Raw genomic sequence first — 27,504 nt, 5'->3', positions numbered from 1 at the left:
ACATTCTTTAAAAATAAATAAAATGTAGACCAAGGCTTCATTACCGTCACAAAAGGAACTGCGTAGAGATCCAATGCTACTTCCATAATATAACAGGGGAAAAAACACAATAATTCAGTTCATTTTATTATTACAAAACATTGTTATAGTGATTTTAGTGTTCAAAGCCAAATCTGTGAACAAATCTGTGGGAAGGTGGCGCATGTCAAGAAAAAAAAAAAAAAAATTTGAAAAATGTATGTGTGTATACTGTATATAAAATATATATATTTAGGTCCTGTGTCTAACCACCATTTCAAAACACGTTTTGCCTTCACTAGTTCACTGAAAGATTCTACAGTGTGACAGATTCATTTTTATAACTACAGATATTTGAATGTAGTCTTTCAAACAATATCCCAAGAGCTGCGTGCATTATAATTCTAAAATAATTACTAAACTACTAGTTTAGAATAGTTTTAGATGATGTTTCATATCAACAACCCATGTGCTCTTACATTTGTGCAGTCACCAAAGACAGTTAATTCTGTGCACACCACTGGTTATGCTACATGAAGAGTCCACATCCATGTGTTTTTGCTTATGTTAATGGCAGTGTCCATTATAACAACAGCAGACAGAGAAGCCACAAGAAGAAACAGAGGGTGCCGAAGCAGGTGTGCCAGTCCAGTTTGAGAATGTCCAAGTCAGGGCAGTTGTTACCTTTGACCTGCAGCATGGAGCTGGATGTGACAGTGCCAGCTGAGTTAGAAGCAGTGACCACATACTGCCCAGAGTCTCTCATTGCAGAGCTGTGAATGAACAATACATGTTTGCCTTCTTTATGGGACAGTTCTATGTGCTCATCATTGGCCAGTTTGTGTCCATTCTTGAACCTGAACAAAGATTGAATTATTCCGTGTTAAAATCACACCACAGCAAAAAAAATTTAAATTAAAATAAATTTAAAAAAGGGGTTAGCACACATTAATACACACTCAGTGAATGAGAGAAATTATAGGTAACGTTAAAGTGGATGGTCCTACAGAAGGTATAAAAAGGAAAGGTTAGCAAAAGGAAATGTGTATTAAGATACAAGAAATATATGCATGACATTACAAAAAAAAAAAAAAAATAGATCAGATAAATGAGATCAGAATTAATGTAAAATGTTCATAACAAACCTGCTTCATGCAGGCACACAAAAATATATATATATATTTATTTGTTAATCTATCTGAACTACAAATACTATGCTTTGATAAGAATTTGCTCATTTTTTAACAACTGGAATATCAATCATTATTTTGTATAATGAGAATTTGCCACCCATTTAGATGCGATAGCATTTAGATTATTGATAATCTGTATATATTACACTACCATTCAAAAGCTTGGGGTTGGTACAATTTTATTTTGTTAGAAATAAGTCTCTTATGCTCACCAAGGTGGCATTTATTTGATTAAAAATTTTTTTTTTTTTTAAAAAGTACAGTTAATATTGTGAAATTTTTATTGCAATTTAAAGTAACCATTTTCTATTTGAATATATTTGAAAATATAATTTATTCCTATGAAGGCAAAGCTACAGTAATTGCTCATTACTCCAGTATCACAAGATCATTGAGTAAACATTTTATTGATTTACTGATTTGTTTCTCAAGAAAGAAAGATTTGGGGCTTTCTAACTACTTACTGACCCATTTGAACAGCAGTAAATATCATATTGCATTACATTATTTAAATGTGTAATAATAAATTAAAATTAAATTAAAATAAAATGTATGCATTTAGCAGACGCTTTTATGCAAAGGGACTTACAGTGCATTCAGGCTATCAGTTTTTACCTATCATGTGTTCCCGGGGAATCGAACCCCCAACCTTGCGCTTGATATGGCAATGCTCTACAAACTGAGTTACAGGAACACTAATAATAATAATATATTAACAGATTTTAAGAATAATATCTTAATATAGACTATTATAAAAGAAATAATGGCTAGTTTCTCTTCCAGTTAGCAAAGAATGTTTTAATTTATGGGTCAAGTTTGTTAGAAGCTACCCACCAGGTTAATGTAGGCTCAGGGAATCCAGTGACTTCCACCTCCAGGGTCACCGGAGAGCCCTCCATTACTATGGCATTAGACAAGGGTTTGGAGAAATTAGGGACTGTGCCACCTGCCAGTTTTCCCACAACCTTTTTGGAAGATGCCCGCCTGATCTCTTCTCGGATGGCTGTGGGCTTGCAGAGATCCGAGTCCTGCTCAGTGGTTAAAGGAGTTGGGATAGCATGCATGTTATTGGGCTGACCACTGTGGTACTGACTCGTACTAGAATCATGCACACACTTTTGCATCTCTGTGCGACTGTCATGCACTGAGTAAAGCGTTTCAGTGATGCTGCTTGGTGGCAGGTTGCCAGATTTGCTTTTTAAGATGCTGGATATGGTGTTTGATACAAGGATAGGGGCAGGTACTGTGAGGGGGCTTTGAACAAAAGAGGACGACTCTGCTCTGAACCTGGCCCCCAAGCCAGTGGTGGGAGATGGGTAGCTCTCGGCCTGACTCGACATCCACTCCCGCTGTCTCCGGTGTAGTGTGTCGCCGTGCTGCGAGTGAGACTGGTGGCTGTACTGGTTAATGTGAAGGCTGTGAGAGCTCACGCAATAGCCGTCATCGAGGTCATTTTCTGACTGAATAATGTTGGATTCTGGGGTCTCAGATAAAGGAGGTAGGGAGATGTCATCTGGGGAGGTGCATTCGTACTCATCATTGGAGAGCGATTCCTCAGTGAGATGGTCAGCATGGAAGTCATATTCGGGTACAGGAGCTTCCGGCTCTTGTGTCCCATGTGGCAAATATTCCTCCTCTAAAGAATGATGAGCTGAAGTCTATAAAAAGAACAGAAAATCTGTATTATCCCTGTGATACCATTTTGTTAGTCAGCATTTAAAAGTACCATTAGAAAATAAACAATTAAGTGTTCTTCGAGCTTAAATACATTACACTGACTGATATACAATATATAGTTATTTTATTAAAAATATTTCATGTGATTATAGTGTATAATTTATACATAGTTTAAAAGAGTATGCATTTTACATATCCACAGATGCAATATAAATTATTAAAAATATTTCTAAAGCGATGGTAGAATCAAGATATTGATGTAAAATGTATGTTGTACATGTACAAGTTTAAACTTAAAAAAAAATAAAAAATTATATTATATATATATTTTTTACTTAGCAAGGACATGTTGGATTGATCAAAGTGACCGTAAATTAATTTATATAAAGTTACAAAAGATCTCCATTTCAAATAAATCCTGTTCTATGAACTTTCTATTCATCAAAGAATCCTCAAAATATCTAAGCAACAATACTGTTTTAACACTGATAATAACTAGAACTGTTACTTGAGCACCAGGTAAGCATATTCCATCACATGAATAATTTACATTTTGAAATATATTAAAATAGTAAACAGTAATTTTAAAATGTCATAACAGTTCATAATATTACATTTCAACTTTATTTTCGATCAAATAAATGCAGTGTAATAGATTCTATCATATTACAAATCACTTATTTTAACTAATACAGCATTTATTAGTTTCTGTTGATATTTTCTTGTCACACCACTTATTTATCACAAAATAACAGTGCACTATAATTTTAATTGTCAAAACAAACACAAACAGAATTTTCAGAGGAGCCAAAACACACAAAAGAGACTTTATTAAATGAGTCTTTATTTTGTCATAAAAGTCATATTGTTGAATGTATTATCCCAACATATATACTTACCTCATAATGTAATTTATTAGCTCTTACAAAATAGGTCTATTCTGTCTCTAAATCAAAAAAAGATCTTACCTACTTGAAATTTGATAAATAAATAAATAAATAAATGGAAAATGACTCTGTGTCAAAAGAAGGCTCACCTTGGAATATGAGTGAAAAGGATGATTTGTATTACAGGCCTCTGTTATGATGCTGGGGCGTGATACGCCTGGATCCCGTGGAGATGGAGGAGGAGGAGGAGGAGGAGGGGTTTCTTGTGAGTCTCTCTTGGTTTGCTGCAGAATGTGACTCTTATCCTGCTCTGCAGGGGAATGGCTTACATTAATGTTATGGGAGTGAGAGAAAGAAGTGTGCATCTCTTCTCTCCTCTCTATAGCAGATTTGCTCGTGATGGTCTCCACTTTGCTGGTCTTGGAAAAGGCCTCCTCTGTGTACGACCTGGTCTCTGACAGCACTTTTTGAAGCTCTGGATAATATTTGTCTAAGAGATCTTGGCTTTGTGTCTTGCGAAGCTGAGGTTTCTTGTTTTCTGGATTCTTGCTGACAGTTATCTCTTTAGTACTGTCTGGGCCTGTCATCTCAGGGGTATGCCCACTTTCCTTTGATTCAGGCTGAAATGGTAAAAAAAAAAAAAAAAAACTGACTCAGGGTCGGGTGTTTTTTGGAATATTTATGATATATTTGCAGTGTACTTGCTGATTATATCAAATTAAACAACAGTGAAAAATGAAATGATTTAAATGCTCTCATTTTTTTTGTTTACTTTGTTTCCGTCAAGTCAATACACTGGTTTTACGCTCGTCTTGTAATTTGTCTCAGAATTTTATTTGAAAAATCTGATCTAATGATTCTTTCAGATCATATACGTGACCCTGGACCACAAAACCAGTCATAAGGGCCAATTTCTCGAAATCTAAATTTCGAGATTTAAAAAAGCTGAAAACAAAAAGACTTCTTTTGATGGTCTGTTATGGTAGGACAATATTTGGCCGAGATACAACTATTTGAAAATCTGTAATATGAGGGGGGAAAAAAATAAATCTAAATACTGAGAAAATCACCTTAAAAGTTGTCCAAATTAAGTTCATAGCAATGCATATTACTAATCAAAAAAAAAAAGTTTTTGATATACATAGGGTAGGAAATATCTTAATGGAACATGTTCTTAACTTGGTATCCTAATGACTTTTGGCATAAAAGAAAATTTGATCATTTTGGCCCACATTTTTTTTTTTTTTTGCCTATTGCTAAAAATATACCCCCAGCGACTTAAGACTGGTTTTGTGCTCATCAAATATTCACATAATTATGGGGATAGATTGTATTAAATCATTTATTAATAATTATTTTTTTATATTTAATATATTGAAATTTAAATGTAATTTATCGCAATAATAATTTTGGATGAGCAATATAAATGACTATGTCCTTCTGGCATCTTTGCAACTGCAAATCATGTGTTATTGGTGTTTACCGTATCAATGGTATCTAGTTTGTTGTTGTCTTCAGGTGTTAAAGGCTGTTTCAAGGTCTCCAACTACAGAAATAATTCGTATAAAATGTTAGTAGAACTATATTTTATATATTTATATATTTATAACTGTCAAGTAAAATAATTCTGTTTGAAGTTTTCATCACCTGAAGTTTGGCCTCAAGGTCCAGCAGTCCATTTGACAGTTCTTTTATTGATTCCACAATTTCATGGTGTTTGTGGATTGTTTTCTCCATATATTTCTTTCCTTCTTCCACACCTGCATGCATTAGAAACAACAGTCATGCTTTGAGGCCAGCAACACTACTACAGCTTAATAACATAAACATTATTATCCCTTAATATTATTTATGTAACCATTTTGGAAGTTCCACATTTTAAAAGGGCAGGTCCACTTTGTGAAAGCACACAATGTTAAACTAATAATTCTGGGCTTTGAATAGGTCAGAGAAACATAAGGGATTTTAAATGTTTAAAACAAATAATGATTGCTAATTGCTGCTAATACCTTTATACTTCAGAATTGATTCTTAATTTCTCACCATGTAGCCGTACTGCCAGCTCGGTGATCTGGCTAATTCTCTCCTCTTGCTGTGGGATTGTGGGCCACACAAATTTTTCAAACTGTTTGTAGAGAGAGCTGACTGCTTCCTTAGTCTTACACTGAGAGGAATATTTACCCACACGTACAATTGTGGAGCTTGCTTCGTCGCACCAGAACTGATACTGTGTTCAAAATGAAAGTTGAGAGGAGAGACTATTTTCAGAGACTATTTATAGCCGTTTACTGTGATACTGCTTTAGAGTCATACATAAGCAAAGCATATTCAATTTGTTTTCTACTTAATTTAGCAGAATTATCAATGGAATGATTTGAAAGTCAACAGAAATACAAGGAAAACTGCTGCTGAATTGTGATATAGTAGCTCCTATGTTCCTGGCGTACCCCACCTCCTCTAAGGCTTGCTGGAGCTTGACATTCATGTCCAGGTTCTGTTTGTGCTCCTCCACCGCCCTGTCAAAATCGCCCACCTGTCTCTGCAGCTCATTTAAGGCATCCTCAATCGCTCTGAGGCTGTTGCCATTTAAATGCCTCTCACTGCTGCTGGATACTTTCAGAGTGAAGGCTTGCAGCTTCTTCTTCAAAACCTACAACAGAGAGGGATTTGGATATGACTTTTTATAAATAGACAACTGTCAAAATATTAAAAGATAAAGAAATCGCCTTCAGGTATGAGTCTGTATAATCCGGCCACTGCTGAGTGGAGATATTCAAAATATATACGCGCGCGCACACACACACTAGCAAGAAGATTAAAAGAAAGCTTCTTTACCTGTAGCTTTTCAATGTAAATCTCAATTTGCTGGATCTGATTTTTCACCGCCTTTAAGTTTCTCGACTTCTCGTTTTTCTTCATGTAGTTGAATTTCAAATTGTTGAATTTCTTTTTGAGATCTTTAAAGGACTCTCTCAGCTTAAAAAATAAAAAAGGAACATTTTTAATAAAGCAATAGAAAATCATCCAAAGACACCTTATTCACCAATTAAAGAAGAAAAAGAAGTGATTGTGACCAAAAAAAAATAAAATAAAAATAAATAAAAGGTGAAAGTATCTCAAATACTATACTATTTTTTGTTTGTTACTGCTGAATATTCAGAAGGCTACTGTGAAGATTTATCATTCAGCAGGGAATATTTTCAGTACTTTTGTTCTGTATAAAGTATACACACATACACACAATTGATTTGCCCCAAACATGTCTCATAATATAGCAAATGGATGTATTGGAACATGAAGATGATAACATAAATTATATTTTAGGGTGAACTATCCCTTTAAAACACCTCTCTAACAGCACAGTGTCATCCTCTTCAAAATGCTGATTAATAAACGTGTAAGCAAATATAATAGCATAATTAATTATAAGATTAGGTGTGGATGGATATGGGTAGGGTATATAGCAGAGGGAAGAGTGAGGTTCGGCTGAGTACAGGGTGATTATTTTAGAGGGATTTATTGTCAGACCAGTGGATGATTTATAATGCAGATCCATTTCTGTCCAGCCCGATGAGCTTTTGCAATGGTGTCGTGTCTCCAAATGACAGGCTCAAGTGTCGCTGAAGGACAGCTGCAGCCCAGCGTCTAGAGCCAGTTAAAGAGGGCTCACGACTGTCTTACTGGACTGTCCCAACAGAGGGCTGTAGAGCACGTTTCTGTTGCAGCCTGATCAGAGGGATGCACGCGGAGGAAGTTCAGATACATTCATACTGTATGACTGTCACATGTGCTCAGTTAACATTTATGGTGGCATCGGTTTCTCAGGGCCTTGTGATCTGTGTCCTATACGGACTAAACTGGCAAATCTGGTGAAATCATCACTGACATTTTACTTCTAAATCAACTCATCTAAAAATATAAATGGATCAATGCGATTACGATAAAATAATATCCATTTGTAGTCTATGAAAGCTGGACTGTGAGAGCGAAACAGTCTCACTTCTCCTCGAAGATGAACAGCAGCAACTGTCCGAGCTAAAGTGTCAGCTTGTTTATTCATGCATATTTATGACTGGGAGGTGGTTTGACCGGTTTGACGGACAACATATGGTGACTCACACTGACACTGAACTAGAAATGGTTCAGACATGGCTTATTCAAACAAACTATAAATTATCACAAATAATCATATCACAAATGTGAAGTATTCTTTCAGCTTCTACTGTCTTTTACTGTTGAAGAGTAGTGTAAAGCGCTGACTGCATGTACTACTTTTAGATATTTCCTTGCTCTATTTAAAGCCTTGCAGCAGTCATACATTCTAACAGCATGACATCACGTGACATATGGAACTCGGATATGTTTAAGAAGCTTTGAATTCTGCTCCTGTTGAGAAGTAAGAGTAAGACATTGAGCTTCTAGAATATTGATTTGCAGAAAGAGATCCAAGAGCTGCACGGGTTGAATATAATTCATGTCTTTGTGTGAAATCTCCTCATGGAAAGATAAAAGAATATTTGATTACTTCAGTTCCCATCATTATTATTATGCTCTCGATCCATCTATCTGAATGTGACAAACCTTAGCACGATTCACAAACCCTTCCAACATTTTATAGTTCCAAGCGATTATTAAAATGGTCTAAAACTGGTTTTAAACCTTTTTGTCTCCAATGACCCTAATTGTATACAACAATGTTTGAAGGCCTCATGACTTTGCCAGTGTGCATTAATATATATATATATATATATATAAATATAATGTTTTTTTTGTTTTTTGAGAATCACTGGTCTAAATGCCTATGCCTATTGATTTAGAGAAGGCAAAAAGTAAGATTGTCCTCTAGAGGGAGACATAGATTACAATATTACCACAATAGGGTTTTTTAAGAAATTCTAAAATATATTTAATGAATTATGGTATCTCTGACCAAATTATGAAATTAAACTATTATTGACATTATCCGTGTGTCAGTAAAACTGACAACAATCAATCATCAAAACAAAAAATCATAAAAAACAAAAACAAATATGGCTGTGCTTCCCCCATGCAGAAAACTATTTGTGCAGTAATCAAAAATCATAAAGGACATCATGAAAGTAAATCTATCTGATGTTCTGTGCCCTGTGAGGTTTGTGGTGTAATCCTGGGGATTGACTGGTGGATTTTGTGGCTGGGGGGCAGTAAGTCTGTGATAAGGGTGGAATCCTTCCTGCTATCTGAAGTGATGAGAGACAAATGGCAGGATCCCTCAGTCAACACGGGGAGAGACAAACCCTGCAGTTCACAGACTAAATTTAACAAGTGCAGACGAGCTATAAATAATTCAGGGAGAGAGACGATGAGAGTCAGCCACAAAAGCTCAACACAAGTGTGTTTCTAAGCCCTGGATCTGTGGGCTGGGAAAAAGAGTTAACGCATATTTAAAGAAAATTAAAAATCAATAAGTGCATAAGGGATCAAATCTTCAGTGATCTTTTAAAATACAAATACAATTTTTAAAATGTACTATGAAAACATACTTGCGTCCAAAACTATTTATTCCCCAGTGAAAACAAGAGCATGAAACTTAAGCTGCTGAAATGGCTTGTTCTATTCTTTTGAAACTTTCCAGCATTATTCAGATTATGATCATCATTCAGAAAACATTTACAAACATGACCAGTGTTGGGCAGTAGCTATAGTAATAATATTACCTTTTGCAGTAACTAGTGAAACTAATATTACAGCTACAATCCATAAAACAGCTAGTTACTTAATTACTTTTAATGCCTCAATCCGGAATGCTTGGAAAATGCAAAAGCTTACATTCAGGGGAAGGAAATATTGCCATTAGAATGATTTTGTCAGTAGGAAATGTGATTTGAACACTGATGTGAAAGTTGTCGCATTACTTTACTCTGACATTACATTGGCTTGCCCAGCCTCAACCTCTGATCCCAATATAAATTACATTACTATAATGAAACATCTTATGAACTTATGTGATTCAAATAATGACCCTTTGAGTTCTAAGAGTCAGAGAGATGGTCTTATGATTTTAACTTATGATTGTTTGGGGCACACAAATAAATCTTTTAGTGGACCCAAAAGACCTCTATTAAAATCACAAGATGAAATTGAGACACACCAACATTGTTTTTCCATAAAAGAACATTTTTCCTGGATTGAGCTTTAGATGAAATTAGTAGAAATCTGAGAAATTAGTGATTGATCCAAACCCTGACTGATAAAGACTGACGATACCTACCTCACCGATCTCTTCCTTACAGAGGCAGAAGTGGATGTTGCTCGTCAAACTCTCTTCACACTTGTTGGCCTCAGTAATCCATTCAGTGCTCTCTCTCTCCAATTTTTCCAGTTTCTCCTGTAACTGCTGCACTGACAACACCAGCAGATGCTTGGAGAATAAATAAAGGGTTAAATGGAGAAAAATTGTCATTTATGGCACTTGTTCATACTGTTTCTATCAAAGCAGCAAGTATCAGTATGTATTTCTGATAGAAAATTATCAACATGATGGTTCTAAAGGTCTTTTCACATTATGTTTGTAGGTAGGGATATCCAAAGAATGCCTGAAATCTTTTGAAGAAAATGAGGGCATGCAATATTGTTCAGTAACTGACACACACCGACTGCTGCACAGTGCTGGTGAGATCTGCACCCAGAGAGAGAGCCAGCTTGTACAGATGCCGGATGTGACTCTGCCTCTCTTGATGTTGGGTCAGCTGAGTCCTGGCCTGGCTGGGGTCACTGAACACAGTCACTGGTTCTGCATGTAATACAGTATCCAGCTTTAAAAAAAAAAAAATCAGATTGCTTAGGCAACAAATTTCAGTATATAATATAATATAATATAATATAATATAATATAATATAATATAATATAATATAATATAATATTTTTTTTTTAGAAACTATTGATCATTTCTATTTGTAAAAAAAAAAGAATCAGATTGCTTAGGCAACAAATTTCAGTATATATAATATAATATAATATAATATAATATAATATATATTTTTTTTTAGAAACTATTGATCATTTCTATTTGTAAAAAAAAAAAAAAGAATCAGATTGCTTAGGCAACAAATTTCAGTATATAATATAATATAATAAATATAATATAATCTTTTTTTTAGAAACTATTGATCATTTCTATTTGTCTACAAAATCAAAAAATACATTTATTATTTACATAAAAGTTAAAATAATATTTGTAGCTCAAGGTGGTTGAGATATGGAAAAACAGTTAACAATTATCCAGCAAGTGTTCACTCATTCAGTACTTTTTAAAACAATTGTAAACTATTATTACATGATGATGATGATGAAATAATACTATACTATAATAATTTATAGATGTCAGGATACAACTTGTGATGCTGACTAAATGAATGAACACTGTCTGCACAGCTGTTATCTAGAGAAATAAAAAATTTTAGCCATCACAATTTAATTCTCATAATCCTATTATTTCACATAATTCATTAGAATGAGTAGGCGGCTGAATTTTAACAGTGCATATTAATTCTGGTTTTGAAATCCATTACAATCCCTTGTCAAATGATTCTTTAAAGTGTTCTGACAGAAATGGGACTTTACCTCTCGATAGAGCTGATGAAATTTACCGGCCATACTGAGAATGGTTTCATACTCCCTGATTTTATCTCGGAGATGCTGATGTAGCTGCAGGAGCTCAGAAACTCTCTCGTTCTTCTCTTTTACCGGTATTCCCTTCAAGCTGAGCAGCTCGGATGTCTTAACCAGGAATTCCACTTTTGCATTCAGCTGCTGTGGAGTTTTTAAAATTGAGGTTAGTTGTATAGACCTTTTTTTTTGCCTAACAAATCATAAGCAATGATGAGAAATCAAAACGATTATTCTTACCAGGAATTCTGGCTTTACAGTGCTGAAGTTCTCTTGTAGTTTAGACACAGCTTGAGAGTCACCCCCCAAATCAACTTTTGAAGCCGGAGCAAAAATCTCCTCCATTGCCCTTAAATCATGAAGAACCTGCAAGCAATGAACAAAATAAGTCGAGGGCAGTCTTTTTAAATGTTTTAATAATTATTTAAAATAATATGATGTCTAAAAGAAATTGAAAGTTACCTTTTTTAGTTGTTCCTTCATTTTTTTCCACTGCTTCTTTACAGATTTTATCTGACTATGATGCAATTGCCAGGATGTCCACAAGTCTGCTAGTTCAGATTTCTTCTTGGTCAGTGTCTCCATATATTTTTCTACAACATGCCCTGCTGCTTTAACCTTTACATTCAGGTTGCCGCTGATCTGCAATAGTAATGAAAAAGGTTTTAAAAGTTTTAAACCCTAAGACACTGCCATAGATTTCTAAAGACAACTAGTCGTAAGTTTGCGTCACAATGCTTAACAAAGTTTCTTACCATGTTAGAGGAGTTAATAAAATTGTTGCCCAGATCCTGCATGGTGAAGAACTTCTGCAGCAATAACTGCCACTTAGCATCGAACATATCCTTCATGGATGCACCTGCTCCATCATGTTCCTCCTCTTCCTCTGGTCTGTTCTTGTAGCACTCCTGAAGTGTCCTTATTTGCTCCTCGACCTGTGCCACCACACAAAATGCCATCATTGGAATACTGATTTTAGTCTGGATACCTCAATACTATGAATATGTGTTATAAACATTACCATACCTCATCTGCACAGCGCAGAAAGTCTACATAGGGTCTGAGGCTTTCCACATGTGATGAAATGTTTCTAACCAGTGTTTTCATCTCCTCTGCCAGAAGTGAAGCTTTGTTAGACAACTCGAGTGTACCGGAGGATTCCAGCCCCTTTAGTTCCTTGATAAAACCAGCTATAGCCTCTGATTCTCTCAGAGCATCCTGCAGAAACAACACCATTCAGAGAAAGATCACTATGAGAAGATCTTCATAACACTTTTACTTTACTTTAGGGATTGTATGAAATGGTAATATAACAACTCGCTTTGAACTTCCGGTATCATATCGTATTCTCTGTCTAGGTAAGCATTAAGTCACCTGAGACTGTGAGAGTAGCTCAACATGCTTGTTAAGGGTGTCCTCAGCCTTAGTCAGAGATGAACCAAGCTCTGTACTAGAAGAGAGGACACTGTTGCTGCTTTTAATCCAAGCAGAGACCTGTGGAGATTCAGGCGTTTGAATGAGGAAACATATGCACTTCTCAACTAGCTTCAACATTACGGCAAATTTATCAGCATATAAGAAATAATCGGATGATGCATTTAAATTTTAGGTTCATTTTAGGAAAATATGCACATTATAAATCAAGTTTTTTAACAACAAAAATAAAGAAATGTATTTATTTTCAATACATTTTTGCATTTTTTATCAACATAAAGGCATGAGCAAATAAAGCCATGTTTGCACACTTTGCATAAATTATGTAATTTAGTTATTGTTATGAAACTGACATTATGAAATACAATAAATATATATTAAAATGTAATGTGATATTTAATTAGCATAATTAAAAAGTAATAATAAGCAAATAATCAGAATAAATTATTGCATTTAATTTGTTTTTAATCAAAATATATAAGAATAGCAAATACAATCACAAAGTAAATACTTGACATAATTTACTTTTTTAATATATAATTATTATTAATTTGCCAAAGAAAATGACTTTTCATGACATTAACCCTCAATTATTATCACCCTCATTTATTATTATAATTATTATTAGATTTAGATATCAACTACACACATAGATTGCAACAGATGTTACCTTATCCACTAGTTCTTCAAATGAAGACACCAGCTGCTGCCTTTTGTCTGTTAACTCTCTGTGGGCATGACACTCATGGCTCAGAACCTCCATTCTCTCTTTGATGTATCCCAGCATCCTTTGCAGCCCTCCACCTTGGGCACTAACAAACAAACACACATGCTCTATGGACGCCTGACACTGCACAGACCATCCCAATCCTTTTATCAATCCACCGAAACCTGGAGTCTGGATATCTGTTGTGATATAGGATCTTTTTTCCCCACACTACAGCATCTGCTCATTGTCTTCTCACCTTTGTGGGTTGAGCTTTTGAATCAACAGCTGACCTCTCTGAAGAGGCTCGGCGGATGTGTCTTTTATTCTCCGTGAAAACTCTTCATGTTTCCTAGCCAGTTCAGGTAATGGCAGAGGTTGATTCTTTAGTTCCTTTATAGCAATCTCTATGGTGCCCAGCACCTCAAATGCCTGACGGCCAAAATAAATAAAAAATAAAGATGGAATTATATCCTGTGTTTTTAATGCACAAATGTGGACGACTAATGTTTGAGTCGCTATTTGAATGCATTATGACCAACATAAAAACATACAGTGTTACTTTGACACATATCAAATTGCTGAGGGAACCCAAATGGCAAATTAATCGTTTGGGTTGGATACAAAATGATGTCATGAGGCCATAACTAGATAGATCTATACCATAAATCACTCACATTATACAGTACATCTCCACTAGGGGGTACTATCTTCAACCACAAAAAAAAAAAATAATAAATAAATAATATAGCCACTGAAATGTTTACCAAGAGTTATGGCTCTGTCAGTTCAGTTATCAAAGCCTCAACTTGAAAGCATGTGTTACGTGCTACTACATTACATACTTTATTAGCACTGCTGTAAAAGGCATTGCTCTCCTTCAGATGAGCCAGACGATTCATCATGAGGCTCCAGAATTGCTGGTGTGTAGCTTTGAGTTTTTCACTCTTCTCGGACATGTGCTGAAATTGTGTGGGCTCATTCGAGGAAAGCAGATCTGACGCCTGCTGTAGCAACCTCTCGACCAGCACACTCCACTCCTGAAGAAGAATAGATTTTAAAAAAAGAGAAAAAGAAAAATCACTAATTACACATTAAAAACACAACACAGCTAGTTTCGTTGGAAATATTTGATTACAGAAAGGAAAACATGATGATACACCTGAAATATTTTTAGCAAATTAGTCTATAATGCTTGAGGACAAATGCCAATATCCACTTAGACCAAAGATCTGAAATGATGTTACATTTATCCTTATGTTCTCTTAACTATAATATTTTTAGAAAAGAAAACAAAATTGATTTGATTGAGTTGAATATTTTATACAATATATTAAGGTATTTTATCAGCTCGTTAAAAAGTCTAACAATCTTTTACCTTAGCTTTCTGTTCAAACTCTTTGTATTCACGTAGCAAGTCCTCATTTTCTGACAGAGATGAACCCAGCTGACTGGTTCCCAAAAACAAAGTAGCCTTTTCCTTAAACCACTGTGTTACCTGTTTAAAAGCACATATTTTCACAGTTGTAATATGAAACAGGGTCTAAAAGTGTCAGACCTCAAGAGAAAATGATTCTACTATTAGCATAACAATATGAGCTAAAATTGTTATTATTATTTGATATGTACTTAATGGCAGAAATTCTCAATCTTACATGCATTAAACCTGATGATTATGCTCCAAAACAAAAAAAAACATCTGACTGAGTGCTTCTTTTCTTTTCTTTCTTTTCTTCTAAAGTTTATCTTCTTTTAACATTATACATTTATTTCCAGGTTAAATGAGACAAAAATAAATAAATAAATAAAACATTTGACAATGATTCAATGAAAATATATCTTAGCTGAATAATAAAAACAAGTAATTTATGGATATTATTCACAGTGATTTAAAAAAGTATATCAGCAGTAACAACATTTAATCATTTTTGAAAATTAACATTGTTATTCAAAGCATTAGTGTCCTTTAATGAAAACAGTAAGTGGGTTTTCCACAGGGATCATATCAAACACAAGCATGTGCCCTGTCCTCTCTCAGCATGTTAAGTGTGCTGGCCGGTTATTTCAGTTCAGCATTTTTAAAAAGGCAGCCGGTTATCAGTGGGTTTTGGCAGAGTGCCTTTGAGAATGCTTCAATAATCTTTACCATATCAGAGTTCAGACTATCGACAAAAAGCAACTGATTATAGCTAGATTTGTCATATTGTATTTATTTACTAAGCTATTCACTACACAATGGCAACGAAAATGTAATTTTTTCTTGAATTATCAACAGCAAAACTAAATTTTCAGCAGCCATTGATCCAGTGTTACATGATCCTTGAGAAATCATTCTAACACACTGATTTGGTAAGAAACATTTTTTATTATTATCAATGTTGAAAACAGTTCTGCTTAATATTTTTGTGATTTTTTTTTTTTCAGGATTCTTTGATAAATAGAAACTTTAAAAGAACAGCATTTATCTGAAATAGAAAATGTTTGCAACATTAGAAATGTCTTTACAACTCAATTTAATGCATCCTACTGAATAAAAATTAATTTTTCAAAACAAAAAAAGAAAAGAAGCCTTACAGACCCTAAACATTTAAATGGTAGTGTACTAAAACTGGTGCAACTGATGCCATATCTATAGTTTATTTATTTATTTATATTGAATGGGACTTTACTTAAGACAGTACAGTCCATTTTCCATAATAAATGACTTTTTCTCTGCGAGAGACTTACCTCCTGTTCCTGTATCTCCCATTGTCGAATCTGGTTGATCATTTCCAGCTCATGCAGTTTTTGTCTCATGCAAAGGTCCACCTGTCGGCGTCTGTCCTGCAGAATCTCCATTAAACCTTCCACCTTACCAAAGCTGCTCCAGGCCCCGTGAGATGCTCTGCCATACTGCAGGGCTTGCAGGGACTGGAAGTCCTTCAAAAATTCCAGCAACTCACGACTCTTATTCAACACCAGCATTGACTTCTCCAACATCCCTGTAGATAGAGCACAAGCTTCATAATACATTGGTGTGGTTTTTTCTACAGTGTTTATGTCAGATAATAAAAAAAAAACTCTATTTGAAAGATATTTTGAGGTGAGAAATCCAATCATTCCTGATTAAGCTCCCAAAGGCCAATCTGAGAACAATTCCTCTTGATTCATTAGGTTTATATCTGCATGGCCCCTTAACAGTAACACAGTCTCATTATAGCATTACTTGTCTGTCAAAGCCCCCAGTAGAGATTGTGCTTTTTGGCAGGTGCTTGGGTGCTGCTAAGGGGTTCTAAGGCAATCATAAGCCAGTTGTGAGTTTGTTACAAGGGTGTTCAGAATGGATGCTATGGAATGACAGACAGAACTAGTGAACAAAGCTCTTACCTCTTCTAATAGTGCTGTGTTTTTGAAGCAGTTCATTCGTGTTGTCTGCAGTGGATGATTTCTGACCAACGCTCTGGAAGTCTTCAGCTTCATCTATCCTAATGGCAAACTGGAAATGAAAAAGTTTCAAAAGCAGCTGAAAAAAACTGGTAAGATTGAGAGGCAAGTATGGATTTCAAATCAAAATTGGCCAGATGAACATATTCATCTAAATTTCAAAAAGGCTGCATTTATTTGATCAAAAAAGGTTCAATCATATTTAAAATGTAATTTATTGCACAAAAGATGGAATTATTCTAGAAAATTATTTTAACACTCCCTTTTGATCAATTGAATGCATCATTGCGGAATATACATAGAACTTTTCAATGGTAGTGTAAATAGTTTCAAAATAAGAGCATGATATCAAAGTTTAACAAAAATTGTATGCAGCAACAAACGAACTGTGTAAGCGATTCATGAACAAATGACTCACAAACTATTTTTTTTTTCATCTCTCTAAAAGACTTGAGAATGCTAATTGTTAAATTCCTTTTGATTCTCTTAGAAAAAATGATATCGGAGATCTGGTATGTTATATTTCTTTCAACATCTGCTCGGAAACACTATGTGTGTGTACAGTATTCTGCATAATCAGATTCTAGTGAATGACAACTCCATTACATCACATAAATGACAGCAGCAACCTTCAACAGATGAATGCAGTCCACTCTACATACATCATCATAACAGTAATTTAGTGGGAAGCATGTTTGTTGAAATTGTTCTGAAAAATACTCATGCTTGAGTTTATTATTCACACATTTTCTGCTGCTGTCATAGAGATTTTTCACGTTGACCAACAGGAAGCTACTTTCTCAATATAAGGCTGCTTGCTTTTTGTGGGAACAGTCGGTTGACTTTGTTTTGCATTTTACAGTTCAAAATTCAAACAAAGTATTAAGACACTTTCTTGTTAATGTGAATTCAGCATGTTTTACCTTACCAAAAGATAAATTACATTCCTCATGATAAGGCAATGAACAACAACAACTGTATTTTCCTTCAGCGAGTCTCTGATGGCTCAAGCACTTCAGCAGGTTGTATAGGAAACCACATTACCTCCAGAGCACACTCAAAGAAATGGCATGCCAAGATCAGGAGTGATCTCCTCTTCTCCAGGTGGGTCACCAGTGATTTCCAAGCCTCGCTGAGAGAGACCGCCATGGCCTTATAAACCAGCTCCTCTCCTTCTTTCTGAGCTGCTGTTTTATCAGCCTTCTCCAGCAAAGCCCACACACCTCCTTCATTTTTCTGTGTAATATTGAAATTCAATTAACAGACTTAACTAGGGATGTCCAGATCCGATCACGTGAGCGGAAATCGGGCCCGATCGCGTGGTTTCAGACTCGATCGGAATCGGAAGTTACCTCTCGATCAGGACATATATATATATATAATATATATATATATATAATCTGCGCATAATCTGTTATTTCATTCGGACCCAGAATGCAGCGAGATGAACATCACGGAGCGCTAAACTCTTATGCAGTGTGTGTTTCATTCATACTAGAATCCAGAGCGCGCTCAGGAAACTCCTAATATGGACAAAGGCGTCCAGATATCGCTGTGGTTTTCACAGGAAAGCAAACAGGAAGACATTGATATACGATCACGACAATAAATTGTTTTTTAAGTCATCTCCAGCAGGTGATCATTAAAGTAAATGAACAATGCAGTGCTAATTGACATTTATTACAGTATAGAAACTATTCTGCCTTATTATGTGATAAACAGTGTTTGTAGTATATAAACAAATCATTTTTATTTGTTATTGTCGAAGCATTTATAGATTTTTAAGCCAATTAAAAGCTAGAAAATAAGAGAAAATTTAAAGTTGCCTATACTACAAGTCAGAAGCTTTTGAACAGTAAGCTTGTTAATGTTTTTTTTTTTTTAAGAAGTCTCTTCTGTTCACCAAGCCTGCATTTATTTGATCCAGAGTACAGCAAAACAGTAAAATGTTTGAAATATTTTCACTAGCCTATTTAAAATAGCTGTTTTATATTTGAATATATTTCAAAATGTAATTTATTGAACATCCTGTATCTGTTTTTTCGCTCTTCTTTATTCTTTTTTTTTTTTTATGTATTAAAGAAGTATCGAATCAGGACTCGGTCTCGGCATATACTGAAAAACATCTCGGTTACGTATGTAACCTTGGTTCCCTGAATAGGGAACGAGATGCTGCGGTGACGTCACCACGTATGGGAACACCTCTGGTGTGACGAATGTCTGAAGCCCTATACCATCCCGCCAATCCTATTGGCCAAATGGCGCATAGCACCACCCTGCGCATGCGCGCGCATGATATACCTGGGTGCAGCGCGCCATTTCGCTCAGATTTCATGACTGAAGATGAAGAGTTATCAAGGTACGGAACGGCCAGAACCGCAGCATCTCGTTCCCTATTCAGGGAACCAAGGTTACATACGTAACCGAGATGTTCCCTATCATAGGTCACTTCGATGCTGCGGTGACGTCACCACGTATGGGAACGATATACCAAAACGCCTGACGTACCTGATAACTGAGATCCGAGGAAGCAACTGCTCAAGCGGAGAGAACCCGGGAGCCAGGGGCCATCCTCACATCCAGACTGTAGGACTTGATAAAAGTGCTCGGTGAGGACCATCCTGCCGCAGCACAGATATCATCCATAGAAGAGCCACTGAGAAAAGCTTGAGAAGAAGCTACAGCTCGAGTGGAATGAGCCTTAACCCCTAAGGGCGAAGCGAGTCCGCGCGCCTCATAGGCCAAAGAAATTGCCTCCACCAGCCAATGGGACATGCGCTGTTTTGTAACTGCATGGCCCTTACTCTTATGTCCAAAGCAGACAAACAGCTGGTCAGAACCACGCCAAGGGGCTGTGCGATCCACATAAGTCTTTAAAGCTCTCACAGGGCAAAGACTTAGATCTCCTGACCCGGCCTCGGCAGATGAAAAAGCTTCCAGAACCACTTGCTGAAAGCGAAAAGGGTTAGATGCGACCTTAGGAACATAGTTAGGCCTGGGCCGCAGCAGCACCTTCACAGAGCCTGGTGCAAATTCCATGCATGAGGGTGAAACAGAAAGAGCCTGTAAATCCCCAACTCTCTTGAGGGAGGATAAAGCCATGAGAAGAAGTGTCTTCAGAGTCAGGATTTTATCCGATACGGTCTCCAAGGGCTCAAACGGATGCCCTGATAAACCTAACAACACAATGGATAAATCCCATGAAGGAACTCGCACAGGGCGGAAAGGCCTCAGCCGTCGCGCACCCTGTATGAAACGAGAAACTAATGGATGACGCCCCACAGAGGCACCGCCTATGCATTCGTGGTAAGCTGAAATGGCTGCCACGTAAACCTTTAAAGTGGCTGGTGTAACGCCATCCGAGAAACGCTCCTGGAGGAACTCCAGCACTGAAGCCACTGGGCAGTAAACTGGATCCACATTATGATTACCACACCAGGCTGTAAACAGTCTCCACTTGAAAGCATATAAGCGTCTCGTAGAAGCTGCTCTAGAACTCAATATAGTCTCAGTAATTTCAGCAGAAAGACCGGGACATACTAACGCACTCCGCTCAGTGGCCACGCCCACAGTTTCCACAGATCTGGCCTCGGGTGCCAAATCAGCCCCTGTGCTTGTGATAATAAATCCTGTCTGATGGGAATCTCCCACGGAGAGCCCGCTAGCAGACTGATCAGATCCGCAAACCACGGCTGCGTGTGCCATCGCGGAGCCACCAGCAGCAGCTGTTCCACTCTGTCCCGGCGTAATCTGCATAATACCGCTGGGATCAAACGAATCGGAGGAAAAGCATACAGACTGGTCTTGGGCCAGCTGTGAGCTAACGCATCCACGCCCAGGGGCGATGGGGAGCGTAGGGAGAACCATAGCGGGCAATGCGTAGTCATGCTCGATGCGAATAAATCCACTTTCGCTTTGCCGAATATCCGCCATAAAAGATCCACCGTCTGGGGGTGTAATCGCCATTCTCCCTGTTCCAGAGCCTGTCTGGATAGCAGATCCGCTCCGAAATTCAATCGTCCGGGGACATGAATGGCCCGGATCGAGAGAAACTTGTCCCGAGACCACAGAAGAACACGCCTCGCCAGCCTGCACAGGGGGCGAGAGCGCAATCCTCCTTGATGGTTCAGATAAGACACAACCGCTGTGTTGTCTGATCTGAGCAGCACATGACGGCCGATCAGCAGATCCGCGAAATACTGGAGAGCCAGAAAAACTGCCAGTAATTCCAGTCTGTTTATATGCCAGCCGCGCTGAGCCGCTGTCCACACTCCGTGGGCTGGTCGCCCTCGACACACAGCTCCCCAACCAGTCAAAGACGCGTCCGTCGTGACAGTCTCTCGGAAAGCATAAATTCCCAATCGAACTCCTGACAGGAGAAATTCGGTTGACATCCAAATTTTCAGCGACATCACACACCGCCGTGTCACCGAAATCGTGCGATGCGGGAGACAACGGGGTGAAATATTCCGCCTTTTCGTCCACCACTGAAAGGGGCGCATTTGAAGCAATCCCAGACGAATCACGGGGGATGCTGCTGCCATTAGACCCAAGAGTCTGAGGCACAATCTCACCGTCACCGTGCGACCCGCTTTGAAGTGCCGCACGCATGACGCAATCGACTGAGCGCGCGGGAGAGAAAGTTTCGCTGTCATCGCGCGAGAGTCCAGATCTATTCCAAGAAAAGTTATCCGTTGAGAGGGAGTTAAAACACTCTTCTTGAAATTTGTTCGTAAGCCCAGGCTGTTTAAATGATTCAGCACAAGATCTCGGTGAGAGTATGCTTGAGTCCGCGATTGCGCTAGCACCAGCCAATCGTCCAAATAATTCAACACACGAACGCCCTGGAGCCGCAACGGGGCCAGAGCTGCGTCCATGCATTTTGAGAACGTACGGGGCGCTAAAGCCAAGCCAAAGGGAAGAACGCGGTACTGATACGCTTTGCCCTCTAAAGCGAATCTGAGGAACTTCCTGTGTCTCTTGACGATCTGAATATGGAAATACGCATTCTTCAGATCGATCGTAATAAACCAATCGCTTGGTCGGATCTGAGACAGAATAGATTTCACCGTCAACATCTTGAATTTGCTCGGTCTGAGTGCAAGATTCAGACGGCGTAAATCCAGAATGGGTCGTAACCCGCCGTCTTTTTTCGGTACCACGAAATAACGGCTGTAAAAACCTGTCTCCATCTGAGAGGGGTGTACTTCTTCTATAGCCCCTTTGCTCAGCAGAGCTGACATTTCTTGTCGCAGCACCGCCATTTCCGTAGACTTCACCGTAGTGGGAAGAATTCCGCGGAAAGGAGGCGGGCCTTTCCGAAACTGAATGGTGTATCCGTGACAAACCGTGCGTAACACCCATTGAGGAATGCCGGGCAAGCGTTCCCACGCGGCCCGAAACAATATTAACGGTTTCAAAACTTCCGCTCCCAGCAACGCCGTCATACGCGTTAAAACGACCGGACACGAAAAACCCGTGGTGTTCGTGCACCGGGGAAGCGTATGCGCCGGAGTCGTTGCGTTCCGTTGAGTATAATCCTGAAACGTGTCCACGGCAGGAATTAGGCCAACAGATGGAACATCGGGCTCTGCCGCTAGCGAAAAAGCGGCGGCTGTGCGAGCCGTCATAAACGGGCCGTTTGTGTAGGGTCCTTGAGTCGTCCCTCGAACTCCGAAAGCAGGATTGCGCAGAGTGTCTGAGGGAGCGTCTGTCATTACAGCTCGATCCAATGTTGCTCGAGGCGCTGTTAGCGGCGAGACAATCAATGTTTGAGCATGGGGACTGCAATGAGAGTGTGGGATGCGCGAAAGCGGTCCGACAGCGCTCTCTAGCGGAGGGCACAGTCCCTGGCAAGCAGCAAAAAGATCAGGAGCTGCTATTCGGCACCCGAGAACGAGAGGCTTTAGCCGTCGAGGTCATGTTCAATCGCTTACGTTGACGCTGGTGCGCCGGAGGAAAAACCCTAGGGCCCCAGTCCTTACGAGGAGGCGCCATGGGTGTAGGTTCCTCTCGAGAGGCTGCTCGCTGGCGGTGAGAGGAGGTTGAGCGAGAACGCGCGGGCGCTTGCCGGCGTTCGACCTCCCTGGGTCTGCGGGGAATCAGCTGGCGGAAAGCGGCTGATTGCTGTTTCGCTGCCCTGAACTTTTCCACTACTGACGTGACAGCCTCACCGAACAATCCATCCCTGGAGACAGGGGCATCCATAAGGAAAGATTTATCCTTCTCCTTAATATCGGTGAGATTAAGCCAGAGGTGGCGCTCAACCGAAATCAAACCGGCCATAGTACGGCCCACTGCACGAGCGGTATGTTTGGTAGCGCGTAGCGCCAAATCCGTAGCTCTACGCAGTTCTTTAACTGCCTCCGGTGTGATGCCCTCACCTTCATCCAATTCCTTCAATAACTCCGCCTGGTAGGCCTGAAGGACCGCCATAGAGTGGAGCGACGCAGCCGCCTGACCAGCCGCCATGTAGGATTTACCCACCAAACTAGACGTGACTCGACACGCCTTCGAAGGAAGAAGGGGGCGAGACTTCCAAGCCGCGGCCGAACTAGGCGCAAGGTGTTCGGCGAGAGTCTCTTCCACCGGGGGCATCATAGTATAGCCATGGTTCGCCATATCAGAAACGGTGGCGAAATCCGCGGCCGCGGCGTTAGTAATCCGCGCCGAAAATGGCTGTTTCCAGGACCTCGAAACCTCCTGGTGGAGGTCCGGGAAAAAAGGCAAAGGCCTCCGGGGCTGTGTAGGTGTCCGACTGGTTAGAAAACGGTCGTCCAGCTTGGAAGAAGGTTGGGCCTCGGCCTTGTCAACCTCCCAGTCTAGCCCCAATTTACCCACCGCACGAGAAACCACATCCAACAGCTCACTGTAGGAGGGGGAAACACGCCTCTCTTGTCCGCTAGGAGGAAGAGGGCTAGTGTCAGTCGCGAAGTCCTCAGACCCCGAGGCCGCGGTGGATAAAACATCGTCGTCATAGCGTCCACAACCGAAGGAGATGGCGGTGCATGCCTCCGGTGTGGGAAGTAAATCCTCATTAGAGAAGACGACGGGCTCAGTATAAGTTTTATTCTGCAGCAGGGTAGGGGAGAGCGAGCGATGTGGAGAATATTCCAGCGCTGCGCTGTCCACAAAATCCATGTCGCACGTGTCACCCCAGGCCCTCGCCTCGTGCGGTGCCTCGGCAGTCGCAGAGGTGACCTGACGGGGGTTAGACTCGAGGGCGACATTAGAGAAAACTTCCACCCTGGAGCGCAGTACTCTGAGCCGCAGGCCATCACAATGGGGACAGGAAGAAAGGCCGCTAAGCGCCGCCTGTGCGTGATGTAAACCAAGACATACTACGCACCTGTCATGAGTGTCCCCCGCCGTGATGTACCTGGTACATGGCTCCTTACATTTTCGGAAGCTCATCGCGTCCGCGAAGAGGAGTTAACACTGCTCGAAGAGATCGCTGGAGAACGCGAGACGATAGGGCACAGATGATTCGCTATTCCTGAAGGAATGAAATCTGAGCGAAATGGCGCGCTGCACCCAGGTATATCATGCGCGCGCATGCGCAGGGTGGTGCTATGCGCCATTTGGCCAATAGGATTGGCGGGATGGTATAGGGCTTCAGACATTCGTCACACCAGAGGTGTTCCCATACGTGGTGACGTCACCGCAGCATCGAAGTGACCTATGATAGGGAACAAATGACTCGGACTCGAGGGCAAAAAAACCTGATCGGGACATCCCTAGACTTAACACAGTGCCTTAGCATGTTGAGTATACACAGTACTTCTTATTTTTATAACACTCTTACTTTATTTAAATTGTAAACAAGAAATGGCTCCAATGCTGATGAGACACATCTGGTGGGCAGATGCACATGAGTACATGATGAAATATTGTTCTGATTTAAAGGCTTTACTCTTTCTGAGTCTGTAGTTACTTTTGGTCAGACAGCTGTATGTAAAACAGACAACTATTAAATGCTGGATGCTTTTATTTTGCACTCTGGTGTAATATATCATAAATAAATAAAAACATAAACACTACTTTTCAAAAGCTTTGGGCTGTAGGGAATATTATTTTTGAAAGACCAAGTTTTTTAAATGGTAATATAGTTACAATTAAAAATAAAACTGATTTCTATTTTTATTTATAAAAAATTATAAACAACAAAAAAACTGTTACTGCTAGAAATGCTGAAAAAATAAATCACAAGAAATGTATATGTGTCTACAAAACTTCATAACAAGATTTAAAGTAAAAAAAAAAAAAAAAAAAGATTTATAGATCATGCCAAATGTAAATTTAGCTGGGTGTTTCCAAACGTTTGTCTGGTACTTTACATAAGCTACTACTGTACTGTATAAGCTATTGAGCTTTAAGATCAAAACATGTTTTTTTTTTTTTTTTTTTCACTGGTACAGTAATGATTACCTTAAGTTTGGCAAGGAGCTGCTCATGTTCCTCTAGAAGCTTTTTGGTCTCATCCTGATTGTTTCCAATCTCCAGCAGGTTGGGTTGTGCTTCAGTCAGTTGTAGATGCACCATCTTGCCACACTTTAAAAAACACACACACACACCCAAACAAACAAACATACACACACACACGCAATCCACACACCCAAACACTTAATGTATGTCTGTGCTTCTGCACATGCAACTCTAGTATCATTTACCCAGCCTTAACTGCATTTCATGACTGTAAACAAGACTGAAAAACAATGTCCCCCACTGGCACCTGGCCAAAGAGGACTTCGATTAGATTGCAAAGCCCCCTCAGTAAATTCTCATCCGATCAATTGCAAGTCCCAAATGCAAACTTTGGCATGCAAATTGTACTGGTTTGAATTGCATTGCAATTTGTATGTGAAGAGCCATTGAATGTGAGAATGAAATGTTGAGCTGCCACAGCTGCCCCAGCCTGTCATGTTTGTTATGTAGGTATGTGGACTGATGGCTAATTATCATTTCTGTATACATTAAGGCTGCTTACAGGGTCTGTTGCAGGCATCTGGTGATTTTTAATTCTAACACGCATTAACTTAACTGCTTTGTGTATGAAGAACAAAGAAAGAGATGAAAGCTACAGTACACCTAAAAATAAATTATGGCAAAACAGAACTCTTAAACCTAGACATGAGGATAACCTGTCACAGAGAATCATTATGCATAATTCAGGCCATAAGGAGTTTGGACCATCACAGAGCTCTTTGTTTTTCTGACAGCTGTTTTGCCTTCCCATTAAGTCATTGAGTCAGGCATTGTGGAATATTCACATTCAGGCAAAAACAATAAAGTTTTATTCATAGACAAAGCCAAGAGTCTGTTGAATAACCTGAGCGTCTGCCCATAACATCACTGGTGAGAGCAGTTTGCTTCCCATGTTTGTAGCAGTGCTTTGGATTTTTTTTTGGTAGTCAAAAATATAAATGAAATTTGAAAAGCTTCCTTGGCAACTAACTGAAATAAGCTGAAGGAATGTATTTGAAATAAAATGTCTTGTAATATTAAAAATCATTTCAGAAACTGAATAAATATAAATATTGCTGATAGAAAATAGAATATTAGATGAAAAATTGTAAATGAAAAAAATCTAATGTTGCTTTGGCAACTTATTGAAAATGTTTCAATTGAAGTACTTAATTTTCTAAATACTAAAACAGATTACAAAAGCACATAAAATTACTCAAATTCAAGTGACAACTGAAAATAAAAAAATAAAAGCTAAAATTAAATAAATATAATAATATATAAATAATGCTAAAATAACACTGGAGCTTGGACATTCTGCTACATTTCTTTTGTGTTGCACAGAGGATATAGTCCCGCTGATTTAGAACAACATGGAGGTGACTAAATGACTTTTATATTTGAGAATTTTATTACAAGACAAACTAACACTACAGTACAAGTCACCCTCATTCACCAAAGAATGTTCTGATTAACTGCACAGTAATGCAACTGAAATAATTAAAGCTGTATATACTGCACTTCCAGTGACAAACATTCAGTTCATATGTTCAGACTACATCTTTGCGCTGTAAAGCAGAATAGTTCAAATGCACTTTACCTTCAGCACTGCTACAACAATCTGCGAGTCTCCAGCCTGCACGGCTACGGTGCTGATTGTTGTTGTGGAAGCCTGACCTCCAGCATCACCTTCACTGGACATTGTGGGCTTTGTCCCGTTGAGTCCACACGTCCAAGAACCAGAAAGGTCAGAACTAAGCTCAGTACACACAGGTTCTTGCTGTAATCCAAATCTCCCCTTTTTCAAAAGTCCCCAACTGTCCCGACAGGTGGCTAAACCCAAACAGAGGGAAGTCCTCTGTGGTTTTTAATGTGACACAGCCCACGTCCACATCAAAGATCCACTTGCACTGCAGGTCAACTCTTTAACATTTCAAAGATTTACCAGCATTCCTGGGCTCTTGCAGGCTCCACCGTGGACCACTGGCATGAATGAACAGTATGGTGCAAATACAGCCGTCTATGTTGACAGGGCAGAGAGAGGCGAGTTAAAAA

At 38.9% G+C, this 27,504-nt stretch overlaps 1 protein-coding gene across 1 annotated transcript; it reads right to left on the bottom strand.

The window, feature by feature from the left end:
• Positions 1-109: 109 nt before the first annotated feature.
• LOC128020135 (coiled-coil domain-containing protein 141) lies at positions 110-27,504 on the bottom strand. The gene is made up of 25 exons (XM_052606766.1): positions 27,050-27,504; positions 25,414-25,536; positions 18,031-18,222; positions 16,930-17,038; positions 16,291-16,544; positions 14,942-15,061; positions 14,409-14,603; positions 13,823-13,995; positions 13,528-13,669; positions 12,798-12,917; positions 12,450-12,641; positions 12,179-12,358; positions 11,886-12,065; positions 11,664-11,789; positions 11,379-11,567; positions 10,408-10,569; positions 10,026-10,175; positions 6,611-6,751; positions 6,228-6,425; positions 5,819-6,002; positions 5,423-5,535; positions 5,259-5,321; positions 3,925-4,395; positions 2,046-2,869; positions 110-875 (listed from the first exon to the last, which is right to left on the bottom strand). Exons 1-25 carry the CDS (start codon positions 27,149-27,151, stop codon positions 602-604), a joined length of 4,977 nt encoding a protein of 1,658 aa, XP_052462726.1. The 5' UTR covers positions 27,152-27,504; the 3' UTR covers positions 110-601.

Source organism: Carassius gibelio, chromosome A9 (genome assembly GCF_023724105.1).
Source record: "Carassius gibelio isolate Cgi1373 ecotype wild population from Czech Republic chromosome A9, carGib1.2-hapl.c, whole genome shotgun sequence".
In the NCBI taxonomy this organism is placed as follows: Eukaryota; Metazoa; Chordata; class Actinopteri; order Cypriniformes; family Cyprinidae; genus Carassius; species Carassius gibelio.
This window is presented reverse-complemented; position numbering and strand designations above follow the sequence as displayed.